The 19,335-nt window shown below is 38.6% G+C and overlaps 1 protein-coding gene across 2 annotated transcripts in view; it reads left to right on the top strand.

Moving 5' to 3' along the window:
- Positions 1–17,261, top strand: part of LONRF1 (LON peptidase N-terminal domain and ring finger 1) — a 34,118-nt gene extending 16,857 nt beyond the window's left edge. Inside the window, exons 4-12 of one of the 2 annotated variants that reach the window (XM_026457094.2) lie at positions 1,189–1,338; positions 2,198–2,438; positions 2,536–2,632; positions 3,919–4,033; positions 7,277–7,398; positions 9,819–9,977; positions 10,088–10,250; positions 13,332–13,484; positions 15,929–17,261. In XM_026457094.2, the coding sequence (XP_026312879.1) occupies positions 1,189–1,338; positions 2,198–2,438; positions 2,536–2,632; positions 3,919–4,033; positions 7,277–7,398; positions 9,819–9,977; positions 10,088–10,250; positions 13,332–13,484; positions 15,929–16,087 (1,359 nt within the window). In that variant the 3' untranslated portion in view covers positions 16,088–17,261. The remainder of the gene's footprint in view (positions 1–1,188; positions 1,339–2,197; positions 2,439–2,535; positions 2,633–3,918; positions 4,034–7,276; positions 7,399–9,818; positions 9,978–10,087; positions 10,251–13,331; positions 13,485–15,928) is intronic. The other variant, XM_026457095.2, reaches the window with a different exon arrangement.
- Positions 17,262–19,335: the final 2,074 nt, after the last annotated feature.

The raw sequence follows: 19,335 nt of genomic DNA, 5'->3' as shown, positions 1-19,335 counted from the left end.
ATTTTTTAGATACATCAAGTCAACTTTTTGTTGTTGTCTAAGTATTCCATTATATGAACATAATGGAATTTGTGGTTTTCAGTTAGTAGTGATTTTCATTTGGATTGTTTCCAGTATTTTTTCCTGATATAAATTAAGCTGCTATGAGTATTCTTGTACAAGTCATTTTGTGGACATATGTTTTTACATCTCTTTGGCAAAAACTTAGGAGTGGAACTGCTGGGTTCTAGGGTGGATGTGTGTTTAATACATTTTTTAAAACAGAGGAAATATAAATGTGTATATACAGATTTTTAAATGTTTGCTTATTAAATGGAGTTTCTGAGCACCTACCAAAGATACATGCTTTTATCTACATTGTTTATATTTCCATGAATGGTTTGTGATTTATTCTGATATTTGTGTATTTGAAAGATAGCATCTGAAAAACCGAACCTCCACTTTAGACTTTAATATGTGCTGTACCTATAAATACAGATTGTTTGACAAGCAAAAATAATCAGAATCCCTTTCATTTTATTCTAGCCACCTTATTCCCCCATCTTAGCCTGTTTCTGTTGGAGTTTTAGGCGTATTCCTGAGATAAGCACCCAGAAATTTCATTCTCCAGCTGTCTCCCAGTTTATTTCCTAGCTATTATAGGGAAGCTGCCATGGGGTGCTCCTAACCAAGTGTTGGGCAGCAGTAACTGCCCACACAGGTTAGTTGTTCAGTGAGAGATTAAATTGAGTGTATACAAGGAATTTTGTAGTTTTGTAGTTAGAAGTCCAAGTTTAGTTTACATAAATGCCCCAAGGCCAACCTCATAAATATACAGTGAGGTGAACCATGAACTATTTTGATAGGATAGGGCTCACTAAGATTCAGAGGTAGATATTTAATATTTCTTTTAAGATCTTTTTATATTCCTTGTGTTAAAAGATCAGCCTTTATCCTGAGTCTTAACTACTCCCATGCCTTCCTTTCAAAGTTGTGAATAGTTTCTTTGTGGGTGATTTGACCCCAGGAGGCATACCTAGTTTTGCAAGACTTTTTGCCACTTACAGTGTTGCTTACCTTGTTCGTCTCCTGCTCATTAAACATAATGTCTGCTATAAACTTTCTAAATATTCTTAATTAGGTAAATTTATATAAAATTATCCTTAACCAAATATTTTATATTTTCTACTTTTAATATTTCTCTTACAGATTTTATGTGATTTATTATTACCTGAAAACTTAAAAGAAGGCCTGAAGGAATCTTCCTGGAGTTCATTACCATGTACTAAAAACAGACCTTTTGATTTTCCTTCAGTGATGGAAGAGTCTCAGTCTCCCAGTGAACCTAGCCCAAAGCAGGTACGGGGTGAGACGAGGTTATCATGAATTTAGCGTATCTATTTCTTTACAAGCTACGATCTTCACTTTCCTAGTTTCAAGTACTAGCACCTACTTAAGTACTTTTAACCTGGTTAGTTATCTTAGTAGAATTTTTTCTATAGCCTTTATTTTACACTAAAATCTTTTATGTAAAATATTTGCTACTGAATCACAATTTTAGGTCACGTGAATGTCAGGAAACTTTTAGGTATTTAAAAATATGTATAGAACATTGCATTTATGTTTCCTCAGGGTAGGAACAGCTGTGTTATAGCATAACTACTTTTAAACCTCATTATAACAAAAGTCAGCTTGATTTCTAGGGCTGTGTAAGTACAGTCATCCCCTGTATCTGTGGGAGATTGGTTCCAGGACCTCTCACAGATACGAAAATCCAAGGATGCTGAAGTCCCTGATATATTAATAAAATGGCACAGTATTTGCATATAACTTATGCACATCCTCCTGTATATTTAAATCATCTCTAGGTTACTTATAGTACCTAATACAATGTAAATGCTATGTAAATAGTTATTATACTGTATTGTCTAGGGAATAATGACAAGAAAAAAGTCTATATATGTTCAGGCTTTTTTTTAGAATATTTTCTATCCCCAGTTGGATGAACCCACGGATGCAGAGCCTATGGATACGGAGGGCCAACTGTGCTGGCAAAAATCATTTACTTGTCACAGTATTGGAATCAAGTTAGTGCTATTAAATGAACATTAAAATGAGCATTATAAGGCATTGAAATTTCATTTCAGTTTGATTCTTGGTGAGAGGAATAAAGGATAGTAAAGAAATACGGTTACTTTTGTTTATTGTATTTTTGTAGAGTGAAGAAATACCAGAGGTCACTTCAGAGCCCGTCAAAGGAAGCTTAAACCGTGCTCAGTCAGCACAGTCTATAAATTCAACAGAAACGCCTGCCAGAGAGGACTGTTTAAAAAGAGTGTTCTCAGAACCTGTTCTGTCTGTTCAAGAAAAAGGTGTTCTGCTGAAAAGAAAGTTGTCTCTTTTAGAACAGGATGTGATTGTAAATGAAGATGGAAGAAATAAGCTTAAAAAACAAGGAGGTAAACATTTTGCTCTACACTTATATACATTTATTTAGTCAGAATAGTCTTTAAAGTTTTTCCTAAAGAAGAAAACCCCATGTCTTTGTTTTAATAGAAACTCCCAGTGAAGTCTGTATGTTTTCCTTAGCTTATGGTGATATTCCGGAAGAATTAATCGATGTCTCAGATTTCGAGTGTTCTCTCTGCATGAGGTAAGCATATATCTTCTTTATAGAAGATGAATATTTTATGTTAGTATAAATAAAATACAGTGTAGATAAAGGTAATAATAGACAATGTAAAGTAACAGAATGCTGGAATAAAAATAAAAAGACATGAATTTTAGTCCTGGGTTTACCTTTCATGCCTTGGGCAAATAACTGAATCCCTGAACCTCAGGTTTCCTAATTTAGAAAGTGGGGTCAAGCTTTGCATAGCCTACATCTTATTGTTGTGAGAATCACATGGCTTCAGTATAAAAGGAATCTGGGAAATTGTAAAGTACTAGGAAAGTTACAGATATTATTATTGAAACTTACCTATCTCCATGGTTTTAAATTTGGGTATGAATTCTAATTATGTATTTTATGTATATGATCCTATCTTATTAATGTATATTAACCATAAAATCTTTTTAAAGTAACATAAGGATAAGGATTTCCATTATTCAGAATGCTATAATTCTAGAAGACTAAATGTTTTGAAATAACATTTCTCATTTACACGAATTGTGTAGGATCAAAAGATTCATACGGGGTCAGGAGGCCTAGTGCTGGTCACACTAGGCTGGTAGCAGTTATATTCCTGAGCAAGTCTTAATTCTGAGCCTTGGTTTCTTCATTTGTGAAGTGAGGGGATTATACTACACAGTTCCTAAAGTACCTCTAAATCTATTTCTAGCAAATTCAAAACTATCGTGTTTCAAAAAATAAGTAAAACTAGTTTTTCGGCAATGTTTGAATAATACATTTAGTATTAAGCCTAACATTTCTTTAAGATTCAACTGCATTATTTATTAGATCATCTTTTTATGAGTTTTAAATCATAAGGCTCTTATAAACCTATTAAGGAATCATTTTTAAGTTGATATTAAAATGGGAATCTAAAGGCTATACAAAAGCTAATAATTTTTAATGATGTATTTTACATTATTTATTTTGCAGAGAGTCTTTGAAATCTGGTATGTATTTTACATTCACTGCACATATCAGCTTGTACTAGCCACATTTCAAGTGCTTAGTAGCCATAGTGTCCAGGGGCTGTTGCATTAGTCAGGACAGCTCTAGGCCCTTGGCAGGAACCTCTGTTGATGGAGAACTTTTATAACATTCTGGAGGGTATGGTTACACTTATCATTGCCCCTTCCCTCCTCTCTTGCCTGCTGGGCCCTCCTTCTTCCTCCTTTAAATAGAGATTAGTGTTATGGTTCTATAGTAGTACAAGCTTTTCCAGTGGATAGTTTAATGTGAAAACTAACATGTATTTTGGTTGATTTCAGGTTGTTTTTTGAGCCAGTAACAACCCCTTGCGGACATTCATTCTGTAAGAATTGTCTTGAGCGTTGTTTAGATCATGCACCATATTGTCCTCTTTGCAAAGAAAGCTTAAAAGAGGTAAATATTTGTATATGTGTCTGTTTGTTGGTCTTAAGTTTGGCAGCATGGTTTAATTTCTGTTCAGCCATAGAAATAGTGATGATCATGTTCAGAATTACATTCTGTATGCTGAGTGACTAACAAGGATAATGTTTTATTACCCATATGCTAATGTTGGAGAAAAATGAGGTTGAAGAAGATGGGGGGAAAGAAGACAGATGCTGAAGACCAAACCCCTTGTACTTAATTTTTTTTTTTTTAAACAAAAGTGGGTATGGTTACTTATCTGGTCAGGAATAAGTTCAATTTTGGTGATGACTATATTGGGGAACCCTATTGCCATGCCTCCAACCCCCAATAATAAACCAGATTTGAGGACCATTTCAGCTTCCTTAACATCTAGAACAACTTCCTTTAATAAAACTTTCTGCATTGATGGAAATATTCCATATCTTTGCTGTCTGATGTATTAGCCATTAGCCATGTTTGCCTATTAAGCTTTTAAATGTGGTTCGTGCGACTGAGGAACTATATTTACATTTTATTAACTTAAATTTAAGTAGGCACATGTGACTAATGGCTACGACATTGGACAGTGCAGCTCTAGAAAAGTGCTAGACTGGAAAGAAGAGAGGGAGGTTCAGCTTCCTATACCCCTTCTTGTAGAGTCAGTGATCAGTGCTAATAACCTGTGATAGGAAAGTAGCTAGATCTCAGTGCGTGTCATCTCTAATTGATGAGAAGAGAGCACCCTCTTAATCGTGCTCGAGTGACTGCAGATCACCTACGGTCAGGCTACAGCCTGTGATTCTGAGAGGCAGTTGCAGTTTGTGGCATTGATTGGGGAAAGTGATTCTGATGATTGACAGGACTGCTTAAAGAAAAGTATCTTCCAAATATGAATTGAAAAATTCATGAAACCATTATGAATATACATACAGTGTTTCCTATATAGAAAACAACTCAGTACGGATGTCATAATAGCATGTCTGTTACTGCATTTGAGATGTGTCTTACATGTATATATAAAACAAGCTGATATGTAAAACAAAAGCATATTTAGAATGTTCTCAAAGTCAGGAAACATCAGATAAATTTATCTTAAAAGAGTTTGTTAGTTCCATTTTCAGCTAATATGCTCAATGTTTTTAGATGAAGTACTCTAAACATGTTATTTTTCCAGACTTTATTTAAATACTCCCCAGGATAACTATGATGCTTGTTTTTCCAGAGTAACTGTTAGGTTGGTGCAAAAGTAATTGCGGTTTTTGGCATAATATTAGATCCATTGCTTTAATTAGGGGTATTCCTTCTTTAAAAAATGCCTGCAGATTGCAAAATATATATTAAGCATATTTTTTGAAAGTATAACTACATACTATTTAGCAGTATCCTGTTTCCAACTTTGAAGATACCCTGCATAATATAATTTGTAAATTCAAAATACATATACTTTAAAAAATATTGGTATGCTGTTCAGTTTTACATTTTTCCTACTTGTCATTTTATTTTGCTCATTTTTCCATTTCCATCTACTTTAGATACATGATTTTTATAGCAGCATAATAGTCCAGTGATTTAACATTTTCTTGTTGTTGGATATATAGGGTTTCTTGTTCTCTTGTTCATCTACCATGCTTTTGCTAACATCATTTAAAATCAATGATTGTATGCATCTTTGACCATTTCCTTAGGTTAAATTTTTGGGAGGTGCATTATGGGATCAAAAGCCATATATTTATAAAGCCCTTGAAACCAATTGTTGGATTGCCTCATCCCCTGAAATGTTACATTGATTCAGATTTTTATCAGTAACGTAAGAGAGGTTGTATTTCCCTAGATTTTGAAACATCTTCATTAACTTAATAGGAAATGATAATGGAATTGCTTTTATAATGTCTACTTTGATTAATTTTACGATAAACACTTATTATCTGTGTATGTATTACCTGCTCAAGGCCACCTCTCCCCATGCTCCCCTGACCAGCAGCATCTATCACCTGAGAACTTGTTAGAAACATAGATTCTCGGATCCTACCCCAGATGCTCAGAGACTCTGGTGTGGGACTCAGTAGTCTGTATTTTAACAAGCCCTGATTCATGCTCAACTTTGAAAACCACCACCAATTTCCCAACCTCTCGCATTTCCCCATCTGTTTTTCACTGGATAATGACGAAACCCTTGCTTTTACTGACTGCAGATTCAAGGACGGCTTCATCTTGTGATTGTTTCCCAGGAGGTTTTCCTCACTAATTTTATGAAATAAATATGTATTGGGCATTTTCTTTGTACAAAGTTATGTGCACACACCCTGACCATGTCCCTGGCCCTACCCTAAGCAATTTTTAGTTTTAACTACAGAGATGTAATGTATCTGTGTACATCTACTACATGCTACAATGCCTACTATGTGGTGAAAACAGTGAAATATGGGTTCTTGGGAGAGAAAAAAATAACTAAGGAAGAGTTTGTGAAAAAGGTAAAATTGGAGTCAGACCTTGAAGGATAGACATGTTTTTCATAGGCAGGAGTGAAAGAGATGACTTAAAAGTTGGAATAGAAAATGACACAAAAATGCATGAGGATAGTACTTTTTCAGAATATTTAGGGGGCAGTGCAAATATACGACTTTATATAGAGCTGGGGTGGATGGATCGTATAGGAAAAGCAATATCTTGATAAGGTCTGAGTGATAGTGTCACAAGAAATGCACCGCCCTTGGGTCACTCAAGGACAGAGTCATGGTCCACTCCTCTACTCAGTAGTGGGTGACAGTGGAAGAAAAATCTGAAAGAAAAATTATCTAGAGACTGTGTCTGAAATTGGGAACAGAACAGATGTTTTGTTTTTCTTATATAAGGCAAATGTGTTATTTTATTTATTCCTTATCTCCTTTTTGTATCTCAGTTAAAATGACAGTTTAGTGCCCATGAGCTGTCAGATGGAAAAGGGCCTCTGTTATGGAAGACGGCGGGGCAGGGCCCTCTGCAGCTCCTAGAGGAGCTGTGGTCACAGCTTGAAGCAGTTCTTCTGTACAGGGCTTGGTTCAGGTTGCAGCCAACTATCTTTAATGCTCTTGAGCAAAGCCTTAGACAGGTTTTTTTGCTTAGCATCATCCATTGTAATGTTCCCCTCACTAATTAATCCAGAATTGATGGTATAAATATGTAATAAAGGCTTTAATATATCAGTTAACTGTGTTGCCTGTTTTATACTGTAGGAAAACCACTGCTGGAATGTAAAATAATATTGTCTTTTAGTATCTAGCAGATAGGAGGTACTGTGTCACACAGCTGTTGGAAGAATTAATAGTGAAGTATCTGCCTGATGAACTGTCTGAGAGAAAAAAAATATATGATGAAGAAACTGCTGAACTCTCACAGTAAGTTTCTTCTCATAAAAAAAAAATTATGAACTACTATCCTTTAATAGTAAGGGAAAACCTCACCGCAAGCTGGATCCTGTCTTTAGTTCATCTCAGTCTAGTCAAGAAGTACCGGTCAGTTTCTGTGGTCCTCAACAGACAGAATTTTACAAACGTTCACTTGGTAACATCCGGATGTTTTACAGGGAGTTGTTGACTCAGCTCTGTGGGCTGAAGCAGTATTTTAGGCGGAGGAGGAATTTCCTACACTGCCATCAGGCAGTGGAATGGGAAATAGGGGGCGCTGGTGACAGCGACATTGGTGGTGATGGCAGCTCTCGTGTCATGGTAGGGCGAGAGGAAGGTTGAGGGTCAGTAACCTAGATTAGCAGGGGATTTTCTGTCACATGGAGGCCAGGAAGGGGGCTTTCCAAACTTTGAGATCTGAGATCGAAATTGAAGAGGGGTGTTCAGGGCCAAATCCTCAATGAATGAAGATACTGACTGTGGCACAGCTGAGTTGGTGTCGGGAGGGTGAAAATCTCGGAGGTAACTTTGGGATTTGGTAATTCAGACCACTCTGCAGAGAACACAGCAGCTGATGGAGCTGGGTAGGCAGGGCGAGGCATTGCTCATTGTCCCTTTCCTGTTTTTCTTTCCCATTTTTCTGTTCTTTTCCCTAAATGTCTTTCCCTCTGACCAGTTACTTGGGTCTCTTTAAATTTTATTCACGGGTTTTAAATTTCTTTACTCTATTTATTTTACTCTCTTTTAATTGAACACACTAAAAAGCAAAATTATAATTTTTGTATGCTGTTTTATTTCTTTAACAACTTTTTGTTTCCGTTACTTTTCAAAATATAAATTGAACATTTTATATGTCACTTTCTAACAAAAGCTGTGTTTGTAGACTCTCCTTTTTCAACATGTGTCCATCAGATGTCTTCAGTGAGCCAGGGGCCTTCCATAGAAGAAAGATTGCCATTCTTTTCTTTATAGAAATAGATATTGATTTGTCTTCTCACAGAATTGGTATTTTATTGTGTGATTTACAAAATACTCTGATGTGACAATTATGAACCTTTCTGATCAGTGCTGAAGCATCTAGATTTAAGAAAGCTGCAGTTATACTTTTGAAAATTGAAACACAGTGACACAACCAGCCCGCCCACAGAGGAGCGGTAGACTCAAAGGACAGAGGAGGGAGCCACACACAGAGAGCTGCGCGTTGGAGAGAAGCGAAGCGTCAGGGTGTCCAGCTGCTTACTAATGGGGCTGTTTCTTAAAACACATATTTTAAACATGTTTCACCTTATGTTTATATAAGTCATTGATGGTCATTTTGAAAAAAACTCAAAAATACAAATGAGCATTTAACAAAAAGCCGTAATCTGCAACCCAAAGGGAATCAACTATTGGCATTTTGGCATACGTATTTGCAAACTTGAATGCAGTATGTAAACAGGCTTTAAACAAAGGTGGGATCATGTTATTCATGATCTATATCTAAAACCTGTTCCTCTCATTGACGTAAGCATTTCTTCTAATTCAGTTCATACACATCATCTTTTAACGGCAACATAGTATTCTGTTCTACCTGTGTGTACCATAATTGATCTTACTAGTCTCTTTATGCTTCCACATTTTGGTTACTACCCACATTGCTACAGTGAACATTCATGTAGCACTTGTCCACTCATGTCTGAAAGTAAGCTGGTTGGTTCCAAGAACATGAACATTTCCTGCCAACAACGTAAGGTTTCTGCTGTCTGTAGCCATGTTCTTCAGTGTGCTGCACTGTGCTGTTCAGACCGCCCCCATGCCGCCAGTTTTCCCAGATCTCAGACAGGACTGGGCATTGCCTTTCTCCTTCTCTTTCTTTCTACCAATCTGGCAATGAAAAATGTTATATCATTTTAATTACTTGGAAAAAATGTTATCTCATCAGAATATGTTTTCTGATCTTGCGTTTGAAAATATTTTAATGCCTGAGAATTTTTAATTATTTGCTTTTTGTCTGTTGTGGAAGTTCACTTTTTCTTACTGTTATCTAAGAGTAACTATGAGTGTTTGGATAAAAGATATTTATTGTCATGTTGGAAATATTTAAACAGATTTTAATATAAAATATTACTTATAATAAATTGATTCATAAAGATACTTAGCTCTGTAAGATAATCTGGTGTCTTAAAATTCAATTTACTCTTATAAATAAGAGGATCACAGCAGATTTTTAGTATTAATATTTCATCAGTGTGAGCTTAATGAACGGGGTGCTGATTCTTGTTCTTGCCAAGAATAAAAACCACCTTATTTAGAACTTTTTCTTTTTTTGTTTTACATTAGTTCATTACTGTTATAAACCTCACGCATTTTTTGTATGTGTTTGGTAATATTTTTCTTGTATGAACTCAATAATTAAACTGTTTTTCCCTCAGCTTGACCAAGAATGTTCCAATATTTGTTTGCACTATGGCCTACCCCACTGTGCCTTGCCCTCTCCATGTATTTGAGCCAAGATACAGATTGATGATTCGAAGAAGTATACAGACTGGAACCAAACAGTTTGGCATGTGTGTCAGTGATACACAAAATAGGTATGCTTTTTGTGAACTAAAATATTTGTATTTATGTTAGACCTCTCAATATGGATGAGAACTTGCATGTTTATCTTTCACCTTTGTTACTAATCAAGGTTTTCTTTTAGTTTTGCAGATTATGGTTGTATGTTACAAATTAGAAACGTGCATTTCTTACCTGATGGAAGGTCTGTGGTTGATACAGTTGGAGGAAAGCGATTTAGGGTTTTAAAAAGAGGAATGAAAGATGGATATTGCACTGCCGACATTGAATATCTGGAAGATGTTAAGGTATTTTAAAATGTGCTTTGCCAGCATATGTTAGTGTATCCTGTTCCAGGGATTGGTACAGGCATGCAGGCTATTTTCTAGGCGCATGAACCAGTTCTTCTTATCAGAGAGCCTTCCCACTGTTGAGAATGCGCTCCAAGTTACCTTTTTCGTATCTTGCTCTGCAATTGTTGCACATTCTAAGAGAACTTGGAAGACTAGAATGTAGATTCTCTTTATTTCTACAGGCTTAACAACCAGCCCAGTGCCCTAGAATGTGTATATGTACACATGTGCCTGTGTGTATACACATGATACGTACTTCATAGTGGTTAAGTTGAACTTCCAGCCCATCTAAGTTTTGAAAGGTTTACATTTCTGCCCTGTTTTATTGAACGCATTAGTAGTTGAAGCTGATGGAATTAGTAGATTGAAACTTCATGTAAATGTAAACACATTAAGTCTTGTAAGAATTGTTTTATATACTAAGATTGTTCTTGTGCCTAAGATAACCTTAATGATAAAATAGAGTTGAATGCTGTGTGGAGACCCTGAGGCAGACATAGAAAGCACTGTCAGTGTACATGTTGGTGATATCTTACCAGGGTAGTGGTTTTGTGATGTCTTTCTAGAATAGGGTTAATGTGGCCCTTTTGATGTTTGCAATACCCAGTTCACCTACTACAGTTAGTTTAGGAACCAGAAAAATGATTTGTGATGCTATAAATACCAAATTGAAGGCAATTTCTTTTGGAAAGGCATTAAAAAACAGATCTTATCCCGTCACTTGTTCATTGATCTGTTTAGGCCCTTCATTTCAGTCAACATTTATTGGATATTGGCATTAGGTGTTTTCACAAACATTAACTCATAGAATTTTCACAACTCTATGAAACAGTAGATGAGGAAAGTATAATTCAGAGGTGTTAATTAATTTGCCTAAGATCCTATAGATAATGTAACAAAAATGATTAAAGCAAACTCTCTGACTCAGGCTCTGAGCTTTATCATGATGCCATTTGGCGCTCTGCTGATAAACCTGATTAGTCTGACGTTGGCTGTCCTATCTTATTATAAAAATGCATTGGGGTACTTTGCCTTGTGCAGTTGGCCAAAAGTATTGTGTGAGTTGAAATTTTGAGTTGATTGGTATAATCTGTGCCAACTTTAAGCATACTTGATTAATGGAATCACTTGCTAAAGGTTCTCCTTTGTAAAGTTAATAACCCTATTTAAGTTTCATGTAAATTTATGTCTTCACATATTGGATTTGATGACAAAATCACTTGAGTATATGGCTAAATTACATGACTATGTGTATTAATACTGATAAACATGTAGGCAATGGAATTACATTCTAAAAGTATCACAGATTTGATATTTATAAACTTTTATAAATTTTTTTCTAAAATTTTTTTAAATAAATTTTTGTTATAAATAATTATAAATTATTTATAAACTTGAGTCCTCTTTGTGGTCCTCGGAATGTCCAGTAATTTTTCCTCATCATAATGTCTTCATCTATATAATGATTTTCTTGTCCATTCTGGAAAACCTTCTCAGATTTGTTTTTTATAGCAAATTTTCCTCTTCTTACAATAATTCTGTTTTCTGTGACTTCTAATGAAATTTTAAGTTCTGTTAAAATTATCACAGTAAAGTACTTTGACTTTAAAAGCTTGCTTTTAAAATGGAGCTGGCCAGAAAGCAGGCAGAGACTTTAAAAGCATCTCTGGCTGCTTTTTGGCCAGCTCCGTTTGTCATCACAGACTCTTATAATTGTTATCATTCCTTGTTTACTAGAGCCTGTCATTTGTTTTCTTGAATTTTGTGAGGGTGCAAAGCAGATGCTTTAAAAAAAAAAGATTGAACAAGTCATAAGTTTTGTTTCTTGCTCCTGTCAGTGTATGTTAGCAACAGCCCGAACCTTGCGTAGTCATTTCAGGACCAAAATTCTTCAATTGTGTGGCTCCTCTACCTTTTTTAAAAGTTTATTTTTATTGTGGTAAAATGTACATAAAATTTACCATTTTAACCATCTTTAAGTGCACACTTCAGTGGCATTAAGTACACTCACATTGTTATGCAAAAAGCAGATGCTCTTTAAACTTTAGTTTTAATTTTCATTTCAAATCTTTCCAAAGTAAAAAGTATGCTTTTTAGTCTCTGGTGTGCTGTAGTCTTATTTTTATGTTTCAAAATGTTTTCGGAGTCCCTTTGTTGTTTTTATATGAGTCATCCTTGAAGTATGAAAGGCTGAGTCAGGCCTGGTATTTTTTCAGATGAGTTTGTGCATATGAGACAGAGCACGACCTGGCACGTAGCAAGTGGGATGTAAGTGTGCATTAAAGAAATCAATATAAGATGGATGAGTTAAACTTAGATATTCCCACCTGTGTTCTCTGAAACTACCTTCTATCTCAGGCTGAAGCCTGATGCAATTAATTTTACATTTGCAGTTTGGTGACCCAGTAGTCTAAAGAAGACACTGAGGGGTTCCAGAGGTAGCCATAGCCTTGGGCCTTTCCGGCAGAAGTTCATCATTGTGTGACTCTGACATACTGGCTTTATATGCTAACTTATTTGTTGTAGCTTTTTGTTTGTGTTTGTGTTTTGACCCAGTTCCCTAGTAAAAGATGTAACTGTGCGTGGACTCCTCCTGTTACTACGTTCTGTCATGTCATCTACACCCTGACCACTCGTCTTTTCTTTTTTGTAGCAACTATCATCCACTTTTTTGTTCCACTGCTTTCAAAAGCCATTGATCCATAAAGACAAAAGGAATTCCAAATTAGTGTAGACCTTTGAACCAAAACGCACTCTCAGTCTTACTCCTCCCACTTGGGGGCTCTTAGTAGGGTTCTGCAATGTTGCACTGCTAAGTCAGCAAGGTTAGGCATAGGTCAGGCCTTGCTGTCTTTCTTTAGCCTGGGCAGCCCCATATGAGACAGAAATATGTAGTATAGCATAGGAATCATACTCTGGGAGGTCAGCACTGAAACAGATATTGCCCTGTTCTTCTGATGCCTTTTTCCATTTGTGTCGATGGGCATATGGATGGGGGATTAGATACAGAAGTCTTACTGACTATTGTATTTCTAGGTTGAGGATGAAGATGAGATTAAGAATCTCAGAGAGCTTCATGATTTGGTTTACTCTCAAGCCTGCAGCTGGTTTCAGAATTTAAGAGACAGATTTCGAAGCCAAATTCTTCAGCACTTTGGATCAATGCCCGAGAGGGAGGAAAACCTTCAGGTATGGTGGCTTTTCTCTTCTTCCAAAAGTCACTTTTTTGTAAACCCAAATTTGCAAACTTCTACATTTGTTTTTTCACTGTCCTTTCTGCACTACATTTTCTTTGACTACCCCCTTCCCCGCACCGGCCCCACCTGGTCTTTAGAATCATGAGTGTTCTAGAGCGGTGGTATCCACTACATTCTGTACGGGTCGAGGCTGGAAATAGGTGTCAGCTGAGATGCCTGTAGCAGAGAGTGCCAGAGAGGGAGCAAGGCCTTAGGATTTTTAGGAGGGGTAAGGAATTAAAAATGGGATGTTACTATCTAGAAACTGTGACTGTGAGACAACCAACCATGCCTCCAAGCCCATTGCCTGTTGCTGTTATTCTTTGACAGCAGCGAGACTTACCATTTTCTATACATTTAAAACATCCTTGCTCACCTTTCTTTGTATCTACCAACATCTGACCCCGCCACGTCATTTTTGTCTCTTCACGTTTAATGCCTCACTCCTCATGGAACTTACTCTTTCAGTCTTGCTGGTACTTAGGGTTTACACTTAAGCTTAGTCTAATGAATGTGTATCTGGCACTTTCTGTGCAAGCAAAACTGCAGGAGGCATAAAAGAAGGGTCTGGCTCCTGGAAAATCTGATCATAGACTCACTAAAGCACTTAGTTTTAGGCATAAGCATTTTGAATTGAATTAAACATTTTTGATCAGAAGGTGATAGACTTTACAAAGGAATGGCTGACAGTAAATATGTGAAGATGGAGAGATAGGAGATCTCATTGTAATGCACATTGCCTCATTCCCACTTTCAAGGGTTGGTCTACGTCTGTCTGAATCCCAAGTCAATCCTTCACCTCAACTTGAAACACCAACATTAGTATTCATTCTGTTTAGCATATTATCAGTTGCCATCTATTTGTTTTAACTGATTACTTGAATCTGATTAAACATTATAGAAATAAGCATCGATAAGAACAATATTGAATAAGAAATTTTAAATAACAAAACAGCTTATAGAAAAATTCAACGTATCTTTCCCATCACCTTCACCACCCTTGCCTTTGATTACCCTGTCCTCTATCACTGCTTTCTGATAGCGATGTTGTGTGAGTTAGGATTCAGGCAGGAAAGCAAAAGCAACCACTCTTCATCTTCCTGGAAGGAAGGGTTTAATGCAGGATGTAGACTTGATATAGTGGTTGGGAGAGCTGTGGAGTGAAGGTCAGGGTGTCACCTACAGAAGTCAGGGAATCTGCCAGCAGAGATCCTGCATCAGAAACAGCCAACAGGGTGCTTCTGAAGAACTAGCGGGGAAGTGGCTATAATTCTTAGGAATCCTAGTGAGTCCCCACCACTATCTCAGTCTACAGCAGTGGAGGAAGGGGTTTCCAGGAGCCCTCTGGAAAGTTCCTCCCCATACTTTGCAACAATCTTCAGAGGATAATGACTTCTCTTCCAGCTTCCACACCCCACAAGAGTGCCTTTCATCGGCCAACTGTAACCTGGAACCCTATGGCAGAGGGGATTCTGGGAGACAGGTTCTGACGTCTCTGGAATGCAGCTGAGGAGGTAGCGATGCCTAGCTGACAGCAGACAATACACAGATAGAGAAACCAAATCATTCTAGAGGGGCCTACTGAGATCAGCACTGATGCCAAAGCTCCTTTTGTCATTCTGAAGCTTTATATTTTAAGTCCGATAAAATAGCAATTCAAGGTTCACTGAAGGTGGCTTACAAATCCTTTTATGGAAATTTCTAGTTTTTTCAATAGCTGATAGCCCTTACAACATCACTAGGACCTTTTTACTGGAGATACGTTTCTTTTTTGAACAAAAATGGAAGCTGGGGCCTTTTTCTTTTATCTTTCCAAGGGTTCCATCATACTTTGAGGAAATTTTAAATCTCAATTAACATTTCTTAATGCTTTAAATATATAGTTCAAGAAAGTGGCTGTCAACTAGGGGCATGTTGCCCCCACAGGATATTTGGCATTATCTGGAGACAGTTTTGGCTGTCACAGCTGGGTGGGAAGGTGCTACTGGCATGTGGTGGATAGAGATCAGAGATGCTGCTGAATGTACTCTAGTGCATAGGACAGCCACACACAACAAAGAATTATCTGGCTGAAAGTGTCGGTACCCTGGGGTCGAGAAGCCTTGCTTTCAGGCAGTGCAATAGGAGGAAGGAGCGCGTGTTGACTATGGCGAGTCAGGTCTAGATTTGAATCTCGGCTCTGCCACATATGAGTTGAGAGATCTTGGACAATTTGCATACATTGCTGAGCTTCAATTTCCCCCATTTTATACTGTGCATAATTGTTAAGGACACTGGAGACAGCACCCGGTGCACAGTAAAAGTGTTCAATAAATAGTAGTTTTTTGGTGGTTTGCTACTGTTGTTATTACATAAATCCTTGTTTTATTAATGCTATGAACTGCCCATTGTTTTTAGGCAACCCCTAATGGACCCGCATGGTGTTGGTGGCTTCTTGCAGTTCTCCCTGTAGATCCACGGTACCAGCTGTCGGTTTTGTCAATGAAGTCTTTGAAAGAACGGTTGACAAAGATACAGCATATACTGACCTATTTTTCTAGAGACCAATCTAAGTAACTGCTTGGATCTCCCTTTAAAGTTACCCTAATCTGGTTGCCTCGATGGCCAGATTGTCCGCTGCCTTTGCACATCTAGTGCTGGTTTCAGAAATGTAATGAAACTTTTCTTTTTCCTTCAACCTCCTGAATCATGTGGTTCTGCAAATGAATACCTTCGACTAGGATTTAGACCACTAAGAACTTGCACAGAAAAACACGCACTGAATGTGTGTTAAACCTCTACATTGTGAAGTTGCACTATGTACCATACTCTAAAATGAAATAAGAACTCTGTGAGAGTGTGTGTGTGTGCGTGCGCGTGCGTGCTTGTGGGGGTTGGGTAGTGTGTGTGCATTTTCTCTGGCTTTAAAATTTTAAAACAAACAAAAAAGCCATAGAGAGCAGAACTTGCTGAGAGTCATTTGTTGCCCAAGTTTACAAGAGTAGCGATACAAGTTTTTGGAAATTGAATTTGCCTCAGATATATCTGTCCTAATGCTTATATTTGCACAAGTATGTAAAATATCGTGTTGAGGATCATTCTTTGTTGGAAATACTGCTCTTGCTGAACTGTCTTGACCATTGACTATGACACAGTTTCTTATTTATGTAAATACTTGCATCACAGTGGCCGACAGGCATTGGATGCAGAACCTAGAGCCAGTTTTCAGGAACAATTGTAAACCTGACACGGTACTGTGCATCTATTCATAAAACACTCAAAACTGTGAAAATATGGTTTACATTTAATTGTACATAAAGGTAAATGGAGAACTCAATTCAGTACCAGTTAGTTTGTACATTTTAGGGGGCTTTTCACATTAACTGCCCATTTATGTAATTTATAGTTTGACATGATGTGTTTTAAAAAAAAAAATGCATAGTATAAACCCATTAAGGATCTGGGAGAAGAGAAGAGGTTTAATATAGAACTAAGCTTTTAAAGTTTGTTTTTGTTTTTAATTCTGGTCTTGGTGCAAATGTTAGTTATGCCTTATTCATATCACAGTTAGATGACCATGCTGCGACATGGTTTATATTCATGCTGCCCTAGAAACTTTTGTAATTATTTGTTGCAAATTTGTGACTGTCCTTATTAACTTTCTTTTATGTAAGTAATTTGTAAAAATTTCTTAAAATTTTTGCTTTTGCTTATTTAATTTTGAATAAAAGCTAAATTCCTAATACTTTTTCTTAAATTGTAGGTCAGTGTTACTAAAAAGAAGTCAGTAGAAGAACCAAACTGCATATGTTAAAGAACAGATGAGTTTTGCTTATGGTTTGGTGGCATTAGATATATGCTGTGGTTTCCAAAAACTTTGGTCATTTTTAATTTTTGAGGAAAAAAGCAATTTATTGAGGATTTAGGCCCCAGAACAATCCCTAAAGCACTATTTTTCAACCTTTTAAAAATCCATGTCCCTTTAGGGTAAGGCTAAAATTTTTACTTTTATGCCTCACCATTTGAGACTTCTCTTGGTAACACAGACTTGACCGTTTCTGCCCCCAGTTCCTCAGCTAGGATTTTGCAAATGTCAGTCAATCTTTTTTTTTTTTTTTTTTTGAGACAAGATCTTGCTGTATTGCCGAGGCTGGAATGCAGTAGCACAGTCATAACTTGCTGCAGCCTCAAACTCCTGGGATCAAGTGATCTTCCTGTCACAGGATCCTTGGGGTGTCACTTTGCCAGCCAGAAACATCTGTGGCCAGTGGTGCCTTCTGCCTGAGTATTGCTCATGCCCACTGGGCTTGTTCTGGCCACTCAGCCTGGCAGGCTGTGCTTGGCTTTTGCTTCCAGTGCAGATCCCACACCTGCCATGAACGAGCCAGGCACGGAGCAGCGAGGGGGTGTGTGGGCAAGTGCATGCAGGGTCCAGACACTGCACACAGCCAGGCACACCAGGTGCTGTGTTGGTGCAGGCAGCTTCATGCGAGGCTGCAGCTGGACCAGATGTACCACATGTGGCTTCCACTGCAGGTACCCACATCTGGACAAGGGGAACACTGTGGCACCCGGAAGCTTGGAGATGCCAGGAACCACAGAGCTCCAAAGAGGGTGTCACAGCCCTGGCTTAGGGACCCCTTAGGTCTGGACTCCCCAGATAGCTGCACCTCTTCTTGTCACGCACAATGTAGTGAGCGGTGGGGCGAGGGGGTGCGTGTTTCAGCCCTGTTTGTGTTACAGTTCTTTCAGTTTCACCATTTAGCAGGTCCTGAGTTCTTTCCCTGCATCCAGGAAGAATGAGGCGCACAGACAACTGGGGGGTGAGCAAGGCGGAGCGGAGCTTCACTGAGTGATAGAACAGCTCTCAGGAGACACAAAGTGGGTAGCTCCCTTCTGCAGGCAGGTCATCCTGATGAGTGTCCAGCTTTCAGTGGAGAGAAGACCCTCATTAGGTAGCTCTTTTCCACAGGCAGGTCATCCCAAAGAGTGTCCAGTTCTCAGCAGAGAAGAGACCCGAAGTAGGTAGCTCCTTTCCACAGGCAGGTCACCCAGAAGAGTCAAGGAGGCCCGCAGTGAGTAGCTTCTTCCTGCAGCTGGTAGTCCTGAGGGTCTGTTTTGAGTCTGAATGAGTCTAGGGTTTTTATGGGCTCAGAAGCGGAAGTGTGTGCTGACTGGTCCATGGACAGCCATGGGTGGGTCAGGGGGAAAAGGCACCTTATGTTCTCACTCCAGACAGTGGACTCCACCTGGAACTTGCAGCTCAGGCCCCAGGCTTCAGGCCATCCCTGGCTTGAAGGTCAGGTTTCACCAGGACCCACCCTTTTCCATCCTGCCACCCTCAACATGCCATCCACAGCAACCAGGCTGTTCCTACCAAGGGGCACCTGCAGGCTTGTGCCAACCTGCTCTCAGTGCCCCCTCGGCCTCCCTCCCCTGCTTGTTGGTGCCCAGAATTCAAAGGGGGCCAAGGTGGTGGGACTGGTGTGTCAGCACCACCTTGCACACGGACACCCAGCCAGGTTGAGATAGCACCTGGGTTCAGCCTCAACTTTGCTCCAGAATTGGAGCAGGTGCCAGGAGTGGGGAGAAGCAGGAGCAGGCACTTCTGAGCCTGTGGTGGCAGAGGGGCTTCCAGGAGTGCAGGGATGCCCACGTCTGGAGCCATAGCTGGGTGGCTGCAACTGTGCCCAAGAGCGTGGGGCTCCTGCCCTGCCAACTCAGTAGGGGGTGGGGCTCCCACCTGTTCCCACCCCTTCTGGCTCCACGGAGCGTGATGCTTCAGACAGGCCACTGCTGCCATCACTCCTGCCTCAGTCTCCAGA

Source organism: Piliocolobus tephrosceles, chromosome 7, assembly GCF_002776525.5.
Source record: "Piliocolobus tephrosceles isolate RC106 chromosome 7, ASM277652v3, whole genome shotgun sequence".
Taxonomy (NCBI): Eukaryota; Metazoa; Chordata; class Mammalia; order Primates; family Cercopithecidae; genus Piliocolobus; species Piliocolobus tephrosceles.
The sequence above is the reverse complement of the archived record's forward strand: the minus strand, read 5'-3'. Positions and strand labels throughout refer to the sequence as shown.